General features: G+C 36.9%; 1 protein-coding gene across 2 annotated transcripts in view; it reads left to right on the top strand.

Moving 5' to 3' along the window:
* Positions 1-21016, top strand: part of LOC145728886 (cilia- and flagella-associated protein 69-like) — a 47382-nt gene that overhangs the window by 18608 nt on the left and 7758 nt on the right. Inside the window, exons 6-14 of one of the 2 annotated variants that reach the window (XM_081979402.1) lie at positions 2460-2596; positions 13720-13871; positions 15843-16015; positions 16241-16401; positions 16463-16566; positions 17600-17794; positions 19357-19546; positions 19758-19975; positions 20029-20232. In XM_081979402.1, the coding sequence (XP_081835528.1) occupies positions 2460-2596; positions 13720-13871; positions 15843-16015; positions 16241-16401; positions 16463-16566; positions 17600-17794; positions 19357-19546; positions 19758-19975; positions 20029-20232 (1534 nt within the window). The remainder of the gene's footprint in view (positions 1-2459; positions 2597-13719; positions 13872-15842; positions 16016-16240; positions 16402-16462; positions 16567-17599; positions 17795-19356; positions 19547-19757; positions 19976-20028; positions 20233-21016) is intronic. The other variant, XM_081979403.1, reaches the window with a different exon arrangement.

Here is a 21016-nt window from a genome sequence, read left to right as displayed (position 1 = left end):
TCGCCATAATCAAGGTTTACTTGCTGGTCCCCGGGTCGATCAGCGAGCAATTGGCCTTAACTTGTGGTGACCGTCTGGATATGAGGCTGATAAGAAATATTTGCACGCATGCTTGTAGTGACCGACATTGGTCAGTCTGCTGGAACGCATCACTTGATAAGTGGTCAAATGACCAGTCATCAGAACAACTTTTTGATACCTTGTGATCAGCTATCAAGTATCGTATCGTCAATGTCACATAAAGCTTTTCGCGAAGGAATTATATGTAGTGTCCTGAATCTGAACTCTTGCGGATACTGTCAGTACTATACAGGGTGTCGCAGAAAATTGTGGCTTGGTAGAGCTGTATTATTTTAAATGGAAAACCCTCTCTTTTATTGCATTGAGTTCCATTTGACCATTGTTCCATGATCAGTAAAACATTATTTTTTTGGGTATTAACATTGATAACCGCTTAGACTTCTGAGTGCATGTTGAAGAGGCTGCTGCCAGCCTGAGTCGCTATTGTTATGCGCTAAGGATTGTGAGAGTGGGAATCGAAGCAGCGTTGACTGCTTATCATGGCTACATTGACTCTAGAATCAGATATGGCTTGATTTTCTGGGGTAACTCCAGAGATATAAACAGGGTATTTATTTGGCAGTAGCGTTGTATTCGAAACATATTTTCTATGAGTCTGGTGGAGTCATGGAAGCCTGTATTTGTATGTAACCAAATTTTGACTGTCACTTGTTTGTACATTATGGAGTGTGTTATGTTTGTTTTGCTTCTAATCTTTGTTATGATGAAACCTCACGTTAATGAGATTTCAACATTTTTAATTTAGATTGCTCAAGGTCGTGGATTAATTGCATGAGTTCATAATTGGCTATAAATGAACACACTTGGATATACTGCAGGAAATCAAACGAACCGTTATTTGTATATGCACACGTGTAATATTACAAATTAAAAAAAAAACGAAACTACAATATTTACAATTTACAAAATACCTATTTATAGAATTTACAAAAAGTTGCCGAGAAAATAAAAAAAACAATTGAAGTGAAATTTGAAATTAAATTAAAAAAAAACAGGAAAAGTTTTCCCAGTACCAAACTATAACTGCCCTTACCAGTTCTCAAAGACGATGTTCGGGTCCTGGAACCTCCAGTATCCTCTCCCCAGTAGTCAGTAGTGGCCACCGCTGATTTCCAGGTAGGAAATGGGGTCCAGAGAGTGGTGACAGGTACCTAAGGCAGAAAACAGCAGAACACCAGGGAAAACAAACAAACAGCTTCAACACTTGTTCCGGCAACCAAAATGGTGACCAGAGGTAATGACAAGTGTTGAAATTGTTTAAAGCAAACTAATATAAACTAAAAAAAAAAACTAAGTCAAGTAAGGAATTGTGGTGGTTCAACTCTGACCTTCTGAAACTCTGTGGCCGCTGGTCGGCTTTTCCAACACGTGGGATGGTCCGGAAAACTCTGGGCAAAGCAGTCCCGGTCAGGCTCCTTCAATCCCCGATTGAAAAGTTCTTTGGTCGAGAAAACCCTTAGATCTCCGGTCAGAAAACCCTCAGATCTGTGGTCGGAAAGCCCTCAGATTTCCGGTCAGAAAGCCCTTAAATCTCCGGTCGGAAAGTCTTTGAATCCCCGGTTGGAAAGTCTTTGGATCTCCGGTTGGAAAGTCTTTGGATCTCCGGTTGGAAAGTCTTTGGATGTCTGGTTGGGCCGAACACAATGCTGTGTTGGAAAATTGGGCCGATACAAAATAATTCAAAAGAACCAACAATAAAACCAATTTACCTGTAATTCGGCCAGATGATCACGGATTAAAAATTTAAAGTCACACACGCGCCACACCGCTCAGAAAAAAGGTCAGATGTCGGCAGTTCGGGTGCTGTAGTGGTAAAGAGACCGATATCACAAAGTGGAGTGATTAAATAGGCCACATGGCACCTGACACAAAGAAACAAACCGACGCTTCCCCGACAAAAATCGAAACTAATCACGTGACTACGGCACCTGATAACTTATCAGGTCACGCACCCACATTTACAACAAAATGTGCACAAAGTGCAATTGGAGGATTTAAGCGATCGGAATCGGTCTACTAGTGAGACTAGGCCCACGGACATTAAAAACACAAACCAAACGAGTTACGGACGAAAACTCTATTTCGTACGTAACATCTTATTTTCAAAAGATGTATTTAGTTATCTTCTTGACGATTTTTTTAATAATGACATGGAGACGTTGAATTGTTATCCGTAAATCTTGTGACCTATTTTAGTTATTTGTATTATAATTTTAATTAGCGTTTTTATTATGTTTGAATTATTTTCATGAAATTTGCTTTTGTATTCTGTGACACTGTTCTACGCTCATCATTTGGGTTTTGAATAAATGAACAATTATCTATCCAGCTATCCATCATCATGTACCTATACTTTAATGTTGTATATTTTATTTCAGGAGTTTGCAATGGGCCTTTAGAGTGTTTACAATGAAAAAATCATGCAGTCTTGAGAGAAACAATGTTCTTGCAGTACTGATATTGCTAATGGACATTTATCCTGATCTTCTTTTAGGCGATCTAACTTTTGCTTACGGTATAAATATTTTATTTCTACGAACATTCAATAATGATGCATTTTTCGCTTCCAAACCTCAACGAAAAGTTACCGTTTTCCGGGGAACTTACATTATCGCGCGTTGTCAAGGGTAGCAAGCTATAATAGCATAGTATTAACTAAGGTTTAGACAGAAGCTTTTATTGACAGTACGTCAAAATTAAATCCCGAGGAGCAAAGCGACGAAAGATTTAAGATATAAGGTCAATAAAAGATGTCTAAACCGTGGATAATATAGCGTTTTTTCCACTATTAACTATATTTTTTACGGTCCTTTTATTGAACATTTTTTTTAGAACTACAGATTAGACTCTATTTGTGACCTAAGTCAACAATGACCATTAAGTAGTTGTAGTGGTAAGTAGATTCACCCATCGTTCATTCATACTCCAAGTATAAATCTCTTGTCTCTGTATCTGGTAAGTATAACAGACATTTTCTTAGAAATGTTGGTGAGATAGGAGTCGTCAGCTTAAATTCCAGCCCTTTCGGCATAGGGTAGCAGTACTCACTTTTAAAGCCCGTGATGCCCTATCAATAATAACATAAAATAATAACAATAAATCGGGATTCAATCTTAAAACTCTTTCTTTCCGTGCTCATAAAAAGCACCACATTTAGAATAGTCTATGATTACCCTCATTTGTTATTTAATTATAATAAATAATATATGCTAGATAATATTTTTATTGATACATCAGAACCAGGTTGTCTAGCTAACTCAAATACCAATTATGTTAAACAATAAAATGTTTAATTCAATTTTTTTGATCAACTACCCCCATCAGCGATCGCTTGATGCGAAATTTTAAATTTCCGAATTTTAGAGCCGTTTTGCGTCGTAATGGTCAAACCCACGGTATTAAAAAATGTTAATCTTTTATGTCCAGGGTTGTCCTGGACAGGCTGTATAGATGGTAGTGGGTTAGTCGACGTTTTGGTTCAAGCAGAGGTTTTAGCAGGAGGTTCAAGCAATAGCTTTCTGATGACATGACAGCAAGCATTTTAATCGCTGCAAGCGTCTCCATGCATTGACATCTGCTGCGCATCAAATTCTTCACTTAGAGCACTATTTGTCTCAGCATATCAATTCCTAAGATGCTGCATGAACTTTTACAGATTTTGAAAGGTCAAGTTTTAAATATTGTTGGATACCAAATTGAGTTACCTGAAATACTGAGGAAAATTGTAGATGGTTACAAAGAATATTACAAGAATATTACTTTGTTTGGTAAGCATGGGAAGACGGCTCAATACTATCTCCAGTACAATGAGTTCATTAATTGGTTCCTTCGGTTTTCCAGAAGTATACGGTGTAGTGATTTTAAGCTGTGGTTTTAATAAATCCATATTTTCCCCGTCAATAGTGCAAAAAAACTAGTAAAAGTAGTGTTAACAACAGTTAAAATAGTAGTTTAAAAGTTGATACATCACAAATAGGCCCTCCCAGCGCTGCCGCATGGAAATGTTGCGCCAGTCGTAAAGATGGTGGAGTATGTGGAAATTTTAGGTGCTTTAAGTATATATGATCCTAAAGTATCAAGTTTCTTGGTGTTTAGTGAGTAAAGAACCATTTTTGGCTAATAATATTACGGATAGTGAAAGAATGCGTGAAATTTTGCTGAATTTACTTTCGGAGGAATGTTACATTTTAGTGCGAAGTTTATGTGTACTAGAGCTGCTGGCTTAAATGGAAAAAGGAAGAATCGGTGGCGGACTGGCAGGCAAGAGTTAAAAGTTTAGCGACGACATGTGGTTTCAACGGATCGGAATTGACTACTCTTATGAGAGATATTTTTGTAATTGGCATAAATGAGGAAAACTTATGGATTGTCTGTTTGAGGAGGATGCAACTAAGGTAAACTTTGAGCAAGTTGTTCAGGTTGCGCTTAGCAGAGAGTCAACTATTAGCAATCAGGAAATGAGAGGACTGATGGAAACGCATGTGAAGGAAGAACTTGCATTTTTACAAATTGACCATGCCTCGAACTCCAATATTTACAAGACTTCAGGAAGCCGAGGAACTACCCATCGATCAGAAAAGAACGTTAGGTCTGGTAAGAGATTTAGCACTTATACGAATAAATGCTTTATATGCGGTCGTATTAACCATAAAACGGAAGAGTGCATTTAAAAAAAATGTTCTTGTCATAAATGTGCTATCAAAGGTCATTTAGCTTCTCAGTGTAAACAATTTAATCGTAGTAACTATTTAGAGGTCGGTATTCAACAATAGGCCAATGAACATAGAATTAAACCATTTTAATTTTGTTGACAACGTAAAACCATTTTATATAAATTTAAAAGTGGAAAATGTTACACTGAGTTTTGAGATGACTACGGTTTTGCTCATTCTGCAATGTCTTATAAGTTGTATGTAGTTGTCCGGAACCAGGGACAGGTTTCGCGGCGCTATAGCTAGGGGGCTGCGAATGGTGCGACCTGGTCGGGTTAAGAGTCAACCCGGCAAAAGCACAGCTTATGCTCTTCAGCAGAAAGCGTGACCAAGGAATACGACCAGAGATAATTCTCTCTGGTGTAACACTAAACTACAGTCAGTCGATTAAGTACCTGGGTATCTACCTGGACGCTAAATTGTCATGGCGGGAGCACCTGGTTTAGGGATGGATCCAGTAGAGGGGGGCTGAGGGGGGCAGGTGTCTGCGCTGAGACAAGCCAAACAGCGAAGCACTTTGCATTGGGTATACACGCTACTGTATTCCAGGCTGAGGTGCTTGCAATCCTGTACTGTGGGCTCGAACTACTTTTGGGCCCGCGACAGGAAGACACAATTAACATTTGTTCTGACAGCCGAGAGCTGCCATCATGGCAATCAGTGCTGAGGTAGTGCACTCCAAATTCTTGTTGTTCTGGAATGCAAAACAACCCTGGAAAAGCTGGCCCAAAAGAACGACATACGTCTTGTGTGGGTTCCGGGACATGCTGCTATTCCGGGAAATGAAGAGGCGGATCTCCCGGCAAAACTGCGCACTCAGAAAGTGCCTGTTGGTCCAGAGTCGACTGTGGGGATCGCTAATAGTAGGGTGATCCAGTCGCTAAAATCTTTAGCCCAGCAGCTGTTTCAAGAACGCTGGGACTCCGCCATAGGTATGAGGCAGGCCAAAGGCTGGCAACTCATCAGTGGCCCCTCAGTCAAAAATACGAAATACCTGCTGGAACTAAGCAGCGAGAAGTTAAGTACGGTGACCGGCCTACTGACTGGCCGCTGCCAGCTGAGACGGCATCAGTACTTGAGGATGCTTGGAAGAGGAAGAGTCGGCAGGACACATCGTAATGTGGTGTCCAGCCTTCACTCGTTCGCGGACAACATTCCTGGGGCAGTCAATAATGACGCCCAGGGCAATCAAGGAGCTAAAACCTAGCAAACTGGTTGGCTTTATAAAGTCGACTGGACTGCTGTAGCTACCAACAACCGTGACGGGCCCATACAGGAGGCCTATACGTTTCTGGGGCGCTGCCCCCCCCCCCCCCCCCCGTTTGCCAAACAAACAAGTTGTCCACAAACAAGTTGTAGTTGTAGTAGTTGTGTGCGTGTGTTTTAACCATTGTTAACGTCTGATGATGCCTTTTAAAGGCGAAACCCGGGTCACGTAGTTGCCCAATATAAACTATGTGACTTAGACTTTGAATTTTTTCATTCATTGAAGTTGTATGTAAAACATTTCAAAGATTAGCCGTTGAAAAAAATCAATTTAGCTTTAAAGGACTATGCAGGCGTGTCATTTTTAAGCCACTAGAATTTGTGAATTTAAATGTAATTTATGAAGAACAAACTTTTGTGTTAAAAACTTATGTCATTCAAAAAGGCCGGCCCACCTGCCCTTGGCGTGGGTTGGGAATCATTTTGCCCACTCCATGTCCGGTTGCACCCAAGACATGAAGCCCCGCACGGTCACACTACCCTAGTGACAAAAGGGAAAGTCTCCCCCTATTTTCATCTGTTCAGTGTCCAACTTGTGAATGTCCACCGCGGTTTTTGTTGTGTGACGTCCCTTTCGTGTCTATTTGGTCTCCTTCAGGTAAGATTTGCAGTTTTTGCCCCCTTTAACTTACTTTTTTATCTTTTTTTACTTTTTTATTTTTTGACTTATCTGCCGCCCCCATTACATATATACCCTTTCAGGACATCCTACTTCTACTCATGTTCTTTTATTACAGATAAACATGCAGTTTTTACATCATTCAACTTCCTTGGGTTTTGATTAAGTTTTTTCCCCCTTCAAGAATAAAAAACCAAGCAACTGACCTCTTCTCTTTGACATCAACACTGGGTTTTGATTAAGTTTTTTTCCCCTTTGAGAATAAAAAACCAAGCAACCTGTCACCTCAGAACCAGAACTGGGTTTTCTGATCGAGGTTTTTTTCCCCTGTGTAGAATTAAAAAACCACCTTAGTACATCTGGGTTCAGCTGTTCCCCCTTGTAGAATGACAGCCAGCAGACTAGTGATCTAGTTAAGGTAGGCTTCCATGTCGTTAGTTTTGTAAGTAATTAACTAACATACTGTACAACTTTCAGCCTCTGAAGATGGGTGTCTGAATACACCCGAAACATGTTAGGCAGATAACAACTTATTAATATATATTTGTGGAGATCGACTCAAATCATAATCATGCAGATCATGTCATATTAAACATGTACAGTCTAAATGCAGATACTCCTAGTAAAATTTCATCTGAGCCCGTTATTTCTATGCTGAAGCCAAAATATCAAGTTTTTTAGCCAAGTTTAGGGACATTTAATAAGTTTAAAGTGTAATTAAATTTAAAAACAGGGGTCCGCCCAAGATTCTGCAAGGCCAGGCCTGTTCACTTCATTTTAAAAGAACAAAATTGAGCAATGATGATAGCAAAAAACTGGTGACCATCTCAACTCACAAGGGGTTTTTCTCGTATACTCGATTACCATTTGGCGTTGCTAGTGCACCAGATATATTTCAAAATATCATGGAACAAATGTTTAGTTTGCCAGGTATAGCTTGTTTTTTGGATGATATTTTAATTACGGGCGAAGACGATAAGCCTCACTTGACTCGACTTGAATATGTTTTTCAACACGAGTGTGGGTTAAAAGTTAAAGAAGAAAAATGTTGTTAATTTCAAGACTCCGTACAGTATCTTGGTCACAAAATAGATCGAAATGGCTTGCATACATCAAATGAGCGAGTTAAAGGAATCGCTGAATGTAACACACCTCGCAATATTTCAGAAGTTAAATCTTTTCTAGGTATGATAAATTATTATTGTAAACTTATTAAGTGTGCTTCAGATATTTCAAAGCCATTATATGACCTTTCAAAAAAGGATGTTCCTTGGAATTGGTCAGAAAACTGTAAAATAAGTTTCCAAAAAGCCAAAGATTTGTTAGATTAGAGGGTAATGCCAAGTGTGCACGGTGAAGAACACAGGGTGGTTCAGTGAAAAACGTATGCTACGTGCAAATTTTATTAAGCCTTAGTGAACCGGTTTCGGCCCTTTAGGCCATCATCAGCACTCTAATCTGTCGAGAGAGAAACAAAGAACAGCTCTAAGAGGTATGATTGCTGTTCAAGGTTGGAAAGAAGAAATAAAATGCCAATGCTGCTCACTCGTCAGATTGAGGCCGATCCACCGGAGATCACCACGCATCAGCCACCAGATACATCACTAAAATCAGAATAAAACGTACTATTTGGTGGGCTAAAAATACAATATGGCGCCCATAAGAAAAAAGAAAGGTGATGATGACTGCCAAAATACGAAACGTCGTGTGGCAAATTTGAATCCATTATTGAATAGCTGGGGAAAAGTGGCAATGAAAAGATGCTTTTAGTTTTAAGATATCTGTTCAAATAAAGTTAGAAATAAATAAAAACAAAAAATCAAATTTTCAGTTTTTTCCGGATATCTTCGGAAGCACTCGGAAAATCAAAATTTTTAAAACAGCATTTTTAATTTTGTGCAACACTTAAAAGAGGTTGAGCGGCAAATACCTCACATGTTCTACTCACAACTTTATCACATTCTCCGTAAATAATAAGCAGATTTAAGTAATCTTGGTTTGAATAACGTAACCGCGACCGCATATTTGCTGTTGTCAAAACACTCAAAACTAGTGTTATTAACATGCCCTGCAGTCTCCAATATCACCGTGTGTCAAAAGCATGACCAACTAGAACACCAGATAATCCCAACCGTGCAGCATAATAAAAAAATGTTTATTCTCAAATAAAACGAAATGGGTTGGATTTAGGTATAGGCAAGTAAATTGAAACGTATAGTAATTTTTCATGCTCAAAATGATTTCGTCATAAAAAATGTGGGTTTCTATTTAAAAAACTTGATATTTTTCATTTTTTTTAGTGGCAAATTTATGATTTCTTTTTTTGACGACCCTGTATACAAATGAGTCATTACGCACCCTCAGTTTAATAAAACGATCCTTTATTTACAATAACCCAAAGTTTCATTGCAAAATGAAATGCGGTTTTGACAGAGTACAAAAATATGTTGAGCGTTGCAACTGTCACTTTTTTGGAAAAACATCAAATATTTCGAAAACGGCTAGAGATAGGCATAGGGCATTGTACACAAAAGTTGGTCAGAATTTTGTGAGGAATCCAAATATGTAATAATATATAGGGTGTTCTATTTAAAATAAGAAAGTTGTGATCGACTTCCGGTATAAACGGAAGTAGAACCATCTTGAAAATATTTTAGTTAGATTGGGCATGCCCACATCAGTATCCTGCCAAATTTTCAAAACTCTCCTATTTATACTTTTTCCAATATCAATCGATGTCTTTCGTCGTGGGACACCCTGTATATTTGACATAAATAAATGATTTGATGTGAAATAATAGACGGTTCTTATTACTTGTATATTATTGGATCATCTTTGCCGCAAACATTTGATAAGGTTGCTGAATCTGTCTTAATAAAATTGTGCTCAACTAACGCCTCCGAAATCCACGTAATTTTTGATGAACACCGTCTATCGAAGACTGTGAGCGTCAAAGCCGGCTGGAGTTCGAGAGACCGTATGTAATCCAAGGATCTCTTCAACCAAGAGCTAGCAATTTTCTCGGAAATTGAAAAAAAAAACCGTTTCCAAGAAGCCATAGTGCAATTTATGGTTAATTACTGGGAATATTTCCCTCATGTGTTAAATGTCCCATATGAGCAGTGCATTTTCACCAGAATGACAGCGAATATTTCCCTCATATGTAAAATCTCCCATATGAGGAGAGGTGTTATCGAAAACTTACAGCGATAACACAAATCGATAACACCACGCTACATGTTAAATCTCCCATATGAGAAGGGGTGTTATCGAAAATTACAGCGATAACACAAATTGATAATTGCACTGTACGTATCTATAACGACTGCATTGTTGTAGAGCCTATTGCTAGTACACTAATTTTTGTCCTTGCACAGTTTTTTGACTTTTTATAACCAAACAATGTCAAAGAGTATTGAACGGTTTGGAACTTGCTCATTGAGCTCCATTGAGCAATCTATAGTTGCAGCAAAACCAAAACATTTTCTTTATTCGGGAAATGTTCCACAAAATTACATTCGTGCCTTAAAAATGACCTGATAATTCTGCGTTCAAACTTGTTATCTTTGCAAACTGCATTTGGTCATTTTCATATTTTTTTCTAAAACAGCCCTCCACCTTCGGTGTCGGGCTCTTTCGCCAAAAAATTATGAAAATAAAGTCATGCAGTTAAGAGATAACAAGTTTTCACGCAAAATTATCGGTAATTTTTATGCACTTGTGCAATTACCCCCGAATATTTCCCTCATGTGTTAAATGTCCCATACGAGCAGTGCATTTTCACCAGAATGACAGCGATAATTGCATTCTAAAGCGATAATTGCATTTTGATAATTGCACTGTACGTATCTATAACGACTGCATTGTTGTAGAGCCTATTGCTAGTACACTAATTGTTGTCCTTGCGCAGTTTTTTGACTTTTTATAACCAAACAATGTCAAACGCGATGTCAACAAAAATGAATGAACGGTTTGGAACTTGCTCAATGAGCTCCATTGAGCAATCTATAGTGGCAGCAAATCCAAAACATTTTCTTTATTCGGGAAATATTCCCCAAAATTACATTCGTGCCTTAAAAATGACCTGATAATTCTGCGTTCAAACTTGTTATCTTTGCAAACTGCATTCGGTCATTTTCATATATTTTTTTTTTATTTCTTTCGCCAAAAAAATATGAAAATAAACTCATGCAGTTAAGCGATAACAAGTTTTCATGCAAAATTATCGGTAATTTTTATGCACTCTTGCAATTACCCCCGAAAATGATAATTTAATTCCAATAATTCAAAATAAACAAAATTTGTAACAATTGGATAACCCTGTTTTTCGTACCATACGGTTGGAAATCACGTAGTAAAATGTGGAGAAGTAGATTATTTATGTCAACATGAACAAGCAGAGACTCGGATAATGTTTCATATATCAAAAGCGCCATTTAAATCGAAAATATGAAATGATACCGATGTTTTGATAATTTTACTGGCCACTATCCACAAAGTTCCACAGACGCAAATTTGGTTGGCTGGTTCATCAACGAAGAGAAGCAGTAAGAGAGATCTTGATTGGATTAACTGTACTGAACTTTTCCAGGAGACATTCGCATCACTGACGGATCCAGTAGATGTACTCCTCGAAGATGAAATTCAGCGTGTTCTGCTCTTCTTTATGGGATCAAACAATGTTGTAACATCAATGATGCTAGATATTAGCTGTTCCAAAATGCATATTCAAATAAGAAAGATAAAGAAACATAAAGGTATCGACTGAAATCTGATTCCCCCATGATGGATTTCTTAAAAGAAAAAATTTTGCACACATGTCAATTCTATGTGGCTTCACCGATGCTTGCTGCAATAAATTTAACCCTGAAAATTGTCATTGGTTTTGAATAGCTATTTGAAGCCTAAGTGGTTTGAAGAGGACCCAACTACCTTACTAGTAAATGATTTAGTAAGAGAAGCTAGAAAAGAAACCGACGAAAACAGTGAATTTGACCACGACGTAGACATTTCTGACGAGTCAGAAACAGAGTAACTGGTTATGTATGCTTTTGTATTTTGTTGTTGATAAGTGTTGTTGTGTTGTTATTGCTAAATTTAGTTACGAATAATACAATTTAGTATGTTATTATGTGATATTTTATTCGATTTTTACGAGTTTATGTCATTTGAGAAACCTTCAAAATGCGCGCGCAATGTTTCTCTATCACGACTCAATAATCCCATCGAAACTTTATCTTTTTAAATGTAGGAAACTATGGTTTTAACAAACTTTTTGATGAGGCAACCTTATACAGATGGATCAGGAATAAAATAACCTTTCATTTGATATGCAAATCGATAAAATAACTTATGAAAATATATTAACTACATATATGCCTGTTACCTGTTCAAACCTGGCAACCTCATAGTTGCGCATAGAAAAAACTATGCAACCCTTATTTTTTGAGTCCTTTGGGATATATTCTTTAAGTTGATGAGCGACTTTGATAAATAACAAATGGGGGTAGTTGATCAAAAAAATTGAATTAAACATTTTATTGTTTAACATCATTGGCACTTAATTTAGATGGGCAACCTGGTTCTGATGTATCATTAAAACATTAGCATATATCTTTATTATAACAGATGAATGTATATATTTCTTGTACCTAATCTCGCACTAGAATTAGAATTTGAGCTTGCTTATTGTAGTGCGGAGGTTTTATAACTTTGGCATGTTTTTATTTAAATCAAAGTGACAGTAAATTACATCGTTTTTAATTATACACGATGACAAAATCAACAACGTGCCTTTTTTGCTAAAATTGTTTATTTCATATGTTTGATATTCGATAAACAAAGATGTAAAAAAATGACGTCATTCGCAAAAGGTAAAATAAACTAAACTAAACTATAGCTATTATCTACGGGTAATATTTATATACATGGTGGTCAGGAACTCCTGTGCCAAACTATCGGGTTTGGTTGATTCTGCTGTTCATAATCAAGTTTTTAAACACAAAAATCGTATTAATGAAAGTTGTAGTACCTATCACGGACCAGTTTTCTGTATTTTTTTTTAACCGCATCAGCAACAATGACCTGTTTATCCGTTGCTCGACAACCGCTTATACAGTGCAGATAAAAAGTTAAAATTTTCGCATTTTTGTTTGTGTTTTATGACGAAAGGGCTCAAGTTACAGATCTGAAAAAGTCCGTGATAGGTACTACAACTTTCATTAATACGATTTTTCAATCAAATCAACCGTACAGGCGCAAAAAAATCAAAACCGTTTTTCCATGTTAATCTCCTATGCCCAAGGTGCTCTTGGACACCTGGTATATACTACCAGCAGGAGAGAACTCCAATAAATTACTTCTGGGTCGGATTAAATTATATCAGATTTATATCAATTTAAACAAAACTTATTAGTAAAAAATTAATGATCGAGATGCATTAACCAAATAGCTTTCACGTATTTCATACTTGACGTAATGCATTTTCTTCTAGGATGATGCTAAAGATTATGTTTGCAACACCACAGACGAAAAACACGAAAAATGATTACAAAATTAACTTTTTCTACAAACGTTTAAAAATTCAACTTTTAACACGCTACTGAACTGTTAAAAATAGAGTTTTAAGGCACTCGTGTTAAAAGTAAATAAATACTTAAATGCTATTTCGTACCATTGTCGAAACTTGTTTTTGTTGTTATTGCTTGTGCTCTCAATTTGTTCCATGACAATTTCTTTATTAACTTATGCGACGAAGTTGATATGAACGTATTAAAAACTATACCTTCACAAAATGCTTTTAAACTGGATGACAGCGTTCAATCAGCATTCGTAACGAATAGGACCACAATAGTTGTTATGAAATTATTAACAAATAGGACTGGTTTGACTGTGCAGAAATATCTCGAATATAAAAAATTATTGAAATTTTTAATACCTTTGTAGAAAAAATCTTGTATGGTATTCCAGTTAAAAGTTATTTTAAGGCATAAATAGCTATTAATCAACAATCAAAAAGCTAATTAATAATACTCTATTTAGATATAGTAATGCTGGCTATGTCAAGAGATATTCATTTCCATCCAAACTGGACAACTCATATTAAATTGACCACTGGCAGTGAGGATCACAACTGCATGACTTTGTTGTTAACGTGCATATCATACTTTCCAAGTTTTTTAACTGGACCGAAAGTAAGTATGAATTATTTAATCAATACAACAAACCGTTAATTCTTAGACCAGTCAACCTGAAAGAACATAGTCTAACATGGGAATATACATTTCACATGTAAAATGAGACCAAAAAATGCACTATATTCGTGCAATATCCATGTGCGCCTAGCCTAAAGGTATGACATGGCTGTATTTCACCAACGGTAAGGTCTAACGGTTGCCTGTTCAAATATGTTCTCCCTTGGAGTAACCTGGCAATGACGGTTTGATCCAGTAGCTCCATTTCTTGTCAGAACGTTTAAGGACGTGCCTGTCGATGAGCTTCACTGTGTCGGAAAGAAAAAGTTGGGTCTACTGTGCTTTTGTTACATCCATTTTGATATATAGGATCCATACAGTTGGACGAGATCCAGAAGCACGCGTTATTTGCCATTACTAGTGCTATAGCTATGGCCCCCATCAAAGCGCTTGACGTGCTGCTAATACTCATGCTTTTAGACATACTCATTCAGATATTGGAGATGCATACAGGCTCTATTTAGACAATAGCAGCATAAGTTAGCAGAGGGGTCATGACAGCTTTGTAGGTTTACATAACCGCTTTGGGAGAGAAGCCGCTGGTCTTCCCAATGGTTCGCCTACATTGTTCATAAGAGATGTATGCTTTTTGTATTCTCTTAGTGATGTGAGAGTTTCACGTTAGTTTGCTATCGAATATTACTCCAAAGTGCTTCACCTCGGAAGTAAAACTTAATTTGGTATGAATAATAGACTGGGTGCTGCTAGGTGTCCCAGATTCTCGTTCTTGTATAAAAAACCATTTCGGTCTTCTTGGGGTTAAGGGACAGAGAAAAGTTAGTGTACCATTTTTCTATGATTTGAAGAGCTGCATGCATACGTTCGCAGAGCGGGCTCTTAAATTTGCCTACTTGCGGCATGACTACGTCGTCTGCGTATGCTATTGTAGTGGTATTGTATGCTATTGTATTGTAGTTGTAGTGGTTGTGGTTTTCAAGGCGGACAATGAGGCTTTCCTGAATTATGTTCCATAGTATAGGTGATAACAGTTCCTATAGACAACCTCTTGTTACCATGCCTTTAATCTTGACATCTTGTACACTTATCTGTATGATTCTTTTAGAAAGCATCTTTGTTACTGTTCCTGAAGTGTTTCTTTCAGCTAGCTAGTGGTTAATTTTATTGAAGGTTGTTTTGTCAAATTCCCCTTCAATGTTAATAAATATACCGAGGATGGAATCTTTATTGTTTAGCGATCTTTCCACACGCCCTACTGCCAGATGGAAAGCTGTGTCCGTTGATCTCCCAGGGTTATACGCATGTTGATTAGGGTGTGTGATGGTTTGATAATACTTCATCCTTTATGTATCTTTCACATAGCCTTTCCATTGATTTGAGGGTGAAGGATGAGAGGCATATCTGGTCGTTATTGCTTGGAGCGTGGTATATGACGTGAACATCTTCACAAGGTGCGGCTCTTTATGCCAAGCCCCACTGTAGCAGGGCTGGATAGATACCATCAGGTCCTGGCGATTTAAAAGGGGAGAAGCCAATGAATGTCCCTCTATGTTTTCTTCGTATATTATTTCATTTGCTAATTGCCAATCGATCTCAGAGGAAATATGTGTATCCAGAATCCGGTCTTCAACAATAGTGGTAGTAAGGTCAGGAAAGTGAGTGGCAAGTAGTAGCTCTGTGCTTTTTCTGGGGATTAGCAGTAAAGATGCTATCCTCCTTACACAGTTTACTTGAATCTCTAAATGGGTCTTTCTTGAGAGCTTTCTGAAGTCTTGCCGCTTTGATATAGTTTTCTATTTCGTCGCAGTAAGTCCTCCAGGCGGCATCATTGTCTAGAAGTAAGAAAATGTCATGCATTTTTCCAATGAAAGCCAATATTTCTCTTATTTTCTGTTAGAGACCGGCTAGATGTTGATTTCGCAAAGAGGCTTTAAAAATCAGAAATATTTGTAGGTGCTTGAAGAATGTAGAATCGTAATGGGACTTTTGAAACTGATTAGTCGCCAACAAGTTATTCCGTGGCGGCCATTGCAAGCTTCCGCACTAATAAAAGTTGCATTAAATATTTTGTTCCAAGTTGTTCCAGCATCCACCGAAGAATTCATAGAAGATGGCGGACCTCTAATGTAAGAATTTATTACTTTATTTTCTACAAAATTTGAAATGTGACAAGTTACAGTCATTTAAGTGTACGTTTTTTTTCTCTCAGAATCAGATTCGAAAGAATGAGCCACTTTGTGGTGCCCTTTTCATCAGGTCCAGTTGTATTTTGACAGGAAGGTCAACAATGTTCTGTCCAATTTTTATGCTTCTTGTTACATTTAAATACTCTGGCAAAACGAATTTTTCAGAATATTGGAACTTATTAACAGATGTCAAAAGAATAGTGATGAATATGGAAACGACATCATTTTTAGAAGCGTGGAATTACTATCACTCTTAACATATCAACTCAATAGCATTCAAGACTCCGTTGCTTTTCATGGAGGAGTATCTTGCATCATCAGTATAAGTTTCATGCTTAACTATAAAGTTTTCTTCTATAATGATTTAAAAATTATATGTATTTTTAGGTTTGTGTGAAAACATACTAAGTACTGATAACATAGAAGAACAAAATCAAAGGCTTCTTTGTTTGTGTATCGGATTGCTAGAGCAGATCTGTAATACTGTCAATGTAAGTGTTATTCCTACATGTATTTTTACACGAGTAAGCTATATAATATCATTAAAAAATAGAGTAGGTGGGTTTTTTGGAATATTGTGAAAGAAACAAGATTCAAATTTTGATAGATTATACTCAAACGTTTCAAGCCCGACTGGTCTCTTCATCAGTAAGCCAACTACAATAAACAGACAAAAAATAATAAATAGAAAAAAATTAGTTAACTACAAACGTTTTGTACAAATGTCGCGTGTAGCGTATCATCAAAAAACAATTAAAATGTTGTTTACGTAAATACAAGAAGCAAAGTATGCAACAACTCGCCCCAAAAATGCAGAAGATTTGCGTTCTCCCTTTAAGAACCCCGGTCGCCCACACCGCATCATCCTGGAAACCCCAAAGGCCGCGGGTATCCGTAAGCCTCGCAAGACACTACGTGTTTGGGGTGTCCCACAGAGCTCTCTATAAGAGATAGGGGAGCTGCACCGCCAAGAGTTTCACCAGACGTCACCGAAAATGCAACTATGCTTTTTCCCGAAAGTGTGCTTGAGGAAAGGTCATGTTTTCGTTGCTAGTTTATTTTGATGTTTGAGGCAAATTCGCTTTTAAAAATATTTCGGTGTATGTAAGCGTTAGCAAAGTTCCTGTCCAAGCTGTAAGAGTAAATTTTACTGAAGCCGTCTGTTTTTGCATTTATGGAGTGGTTATTTTTCCTTATGCATATTTATAAGTTGAGTAGCGTAGAAAGATTTGATTTAATAAATCGTCGTCCAAACCGTATCGGTTTTAAATCCGGTCGCCGTTGATGTGGCGTATAGTTTAGAATTTTTAAAAAAATTAGGTTATTTGCTACTCTCTTAAACTCACACGTCGCATGCCCGCGTCTCATCTCGTTTTAGTAAAAGGCAAATTTACTGAAATTGTTAGTATAATACATAGGTATATCGAGCATGTGTATAATTTCTATCGCCTATATTTAAAACTGTCATTATCATCATTATCAGCGTTGGAGGTTAAGTTTTAACATGGTTTTACTTTTTTTCAGGCGTATGAAGTTTTACCATTACTTGTAAATTATATGGAAAGATACATTCGATCAGATATACTGACGTCGTTGCAGATACCTGAAGTGATTATTAGCTGTTTCAGTTTTGTTTGGAAACACTGTATCTATAGCCAAGCTAATAGTCAGGCCTTTGTAAAACTAGGTGGACTCTATTTGATGTTGGATATTATAGAGGTATCGATTTGAATTTTTCTCAGCTTCTATAGCAAAATTGCTAAAATAAGCACAATAACGGAAGGCTTAATACTATATTGTACAACAATGGTTATGGTTGGCAGGCGATATGGACAATTCGCCCGAGTTTTACAGGCTATTTTTTCTACGACTAATTGGAATTACTTACCAAATTTCACACAAATAAACTCTCAATAGGAAATTTTTAATAATTGAAAGTCGGGCCTGCCCAGTGATAAATTATATTTAACGGCCGCAGTATTGTTTGAAACGTTTCCGTGTTTACATTATCACTTTTGACGCAGCCAAAGTTTGACCGGTGTCCCGGATTGTCACCGGGTGACAGCTGATTAACTTCGTCTTTTAGGTTGAGGTGTTGAATGGATTTGATTCATTGTAAATTGTAAGTTTGTATCATTTGCTTTATCATATAATAAAGTAGATATTTTTATTCTTTAATTGAACACTAACTGAAACTTGAACGGCTTTTTCATTGCCTCAAAACATAAGCCAAAATGCAATGTTTTGATGCCAACCGTCAGTGAGGCTGTCAGTCAGAAGATTAGCTGTAATTGGTCTATTTGTTTACGCGCGCTGAAGATTGTCTGGGATTGGTCTATTTCTTTACGCACGCTGAAGATTGTCTGTGATTGGTCTATTTATTTACGCACGCTGAAGATTGTCTAGGATTCTGTATTCTTTCAACCGTTGGCAATTGCCTACTTATCCGTTCTCTAAACTGTTAAGGAATGATCCAATATCCCTGTAGGAGTAGAAAAATATATTTTAGAATGGGTTAGACTCATTTCTTACGCGGTCCCAATGGAATTTCAAGGTGTAAAAGTAAATACGTTTTTTCGTTTGTTTCGAAAATATTTCTTCATGCAATTATCATAAAAACGACTTTTGAACACCTGTGTTGGAACAGAGTCAAAATCAAATAAAATGGTTTGTTGTTGTTGTAAAAACTGTTTTTGTTGTAAAACAAGTTGCTAAACTGTCAGTTCTTTTCTGCTATAGAGCCTCCATAGAAAAGTCTGTCTATTAATGAGAAATCCTAAATATTGTTACGATTTTCCCGTGGGTTCACACAAAGTCAATTTAACTCAACAAATAATAACTTTATTTACACTTCAAAACACTCCGTACAATAATTAACTCAGCTATTAAAAACACTACTACAATTCCACAACTATTTCACTATTTAAACTTTACCGCGTTCTCAAATTCACTTCTACTCTATACTCTCTTCGCTCTAACTAACCACGCCGTCGTCAACGCCGCTTCTTTTATATTCGCAAACCACGTTCTAGAATGACCGCGAAACGCTTCGTGATTTGCCTCGATTCTTCCAGGTATGCCGCTTCCTAAGTGTGGCCTACTTTAATACGCGCCCGGCCAGATATTGCGGCGCATCGGTTTCATCCCGAGGCGAGCGCTCGTTAAGAAGTATCGAGCATAGTAGGCCCAGACCGTAACAATATTAATGGGAACTCCTTACTGATCGATAACAAACTTGTCAGGTTAAGATTTCTTCCTTTGACAATTTTTAATTTTTTTAGATGTCTTCTTTGCCTGTTCAGTTGACCGGATTGGGCACATTGATTGATTTATGTGAAAGTATTCAATGTATACCCTATCTTGTGACTTGGAAGAAAAATGGTAAAGGCATCCAAACATTACTCACCAAAGTTTTTAGAGATGAGTGCAATCGACTGTTAACCAAAGTTGATGAAAACGGTATTATACTGGGTAAGAACGCTTATACTCTAACAATACTCTGGGATTTGAAATGTTCATTAACCCTTCTTTTTTGGCGTTTTTCTAAAAAGAAAACTTTTGAATTATGAAAGTTTAATAATTGTGCAAAATTATAAAAATATAACGATGATTCGACGACTTGACCTTAAGCAAAGGACCATTTATTTATACAACTTAGTTAAATTATATTTCATTTTGCTAGACTACCGCTTTCCTTTAATGGGGGAAATTCAGTATCATCACGCCTATTGTACGTGTCATATGCATAGCGGTAATGCTGTGGTTGGCGATATGTTTATGAGTTGCAGACCAAAAGTATACTGTCTATTACAAATATTGCATAAAAAACAGCTAGAAACTTCGCTGATTTCTAATGAGTTTTACAAAGTGTTTGAAGAGGGAAAATCAGTACAAGATCAAGTCAGTTTGTGAAAATAAGTCAATTTAGTTATTAAAACTGTGAGTAATCATAGGTTACTTTGATTTTGGCGGAAAACTACCTGGCACTAAAACTAGGAGAAGAATGGAAAGAAATAAAGCAAGGATTCAGTAGATGTAAAATAAAGCCGATTCAAACGGATGAAGAAACATTAAAAACAATGGTAGAAATTACAGATAAATGGGCTAAAGACATTCAAACTCAACAGTATATATTACTTAAAAAAGCAGCAACAAAGGTAAGTTGTTTAGTCCACCCTGCACATCTATAAGTACGCGGCAATCTCTAGCGAGTATACAGAGAAAATCATTGCTAATTAATGTGTGAGACAAGATAGAAAACTAGTCAAATTTTTATCTGTCAAATAAAATCTGACCTCAAAAGAAAAATTTAAATGTACTGTATTATGTTTGTGTTTACTGGTATTGCGAGATTTTAGCAAACTAGTATTCAATTATTGCCCGATTTACACCATAAATGATGATAATAAGAGCGTTTCTAGGGAGTAACACCCTATCCATAGGCATTGGGTTGAACCCGATGGTTGAACTTTTCCTTTACTGGTCCATGATAGAACAGAAAGTAACAGAAAATCAGTGAAAGTGTACTGTGTGCTTTATTAAAGTTCACCTTAATATCACTGTTTACATGAGACAGGGATGTATAGTGTTATCTGATTTCAATGCAATGCACCAAGATGAAAATAGTATATTACATACTTAGGTGGAAAGTGTTTGATTTCTGTCGAGAAATTTTTCAACTGAATGGTTGATTGGTCAGGTTCAAAGCCCCAAGGATACCTTCAAGGACATTCCAGTCCGTTACGTCTATTTCGGAATGTTCCATAACGAATAAACAATAAAGGGATGCCAGTAGGTTTTTTCTATTTTACAAATTTTAGCTACCGATAAACTAAACAAAAATTGACCCAGGGCTTTCCGATTCCCCTCAGGACTTAGGGACGGAAAGAAAAGTTTCCAATTTTTTAAATTGAAAATTTTTAATAAATAAACTAAACTCCC

Source organism: Ips typographus, linkage group LG5 (assembly GCF_016097725.1).
Source record: "Ips typographus isolate SLU linkage group LG5, UJ_Ityp_2.0, whole genome shotgun sequence".
NCBI lineage: Eukaryota > Metazoa > Arthropoda > Insecta > Coleoptera > Curculionidae > Ips > Ips typographus.
This window is presented reverse-complemented; position numbering and strand designations above follow the sequence as displayed.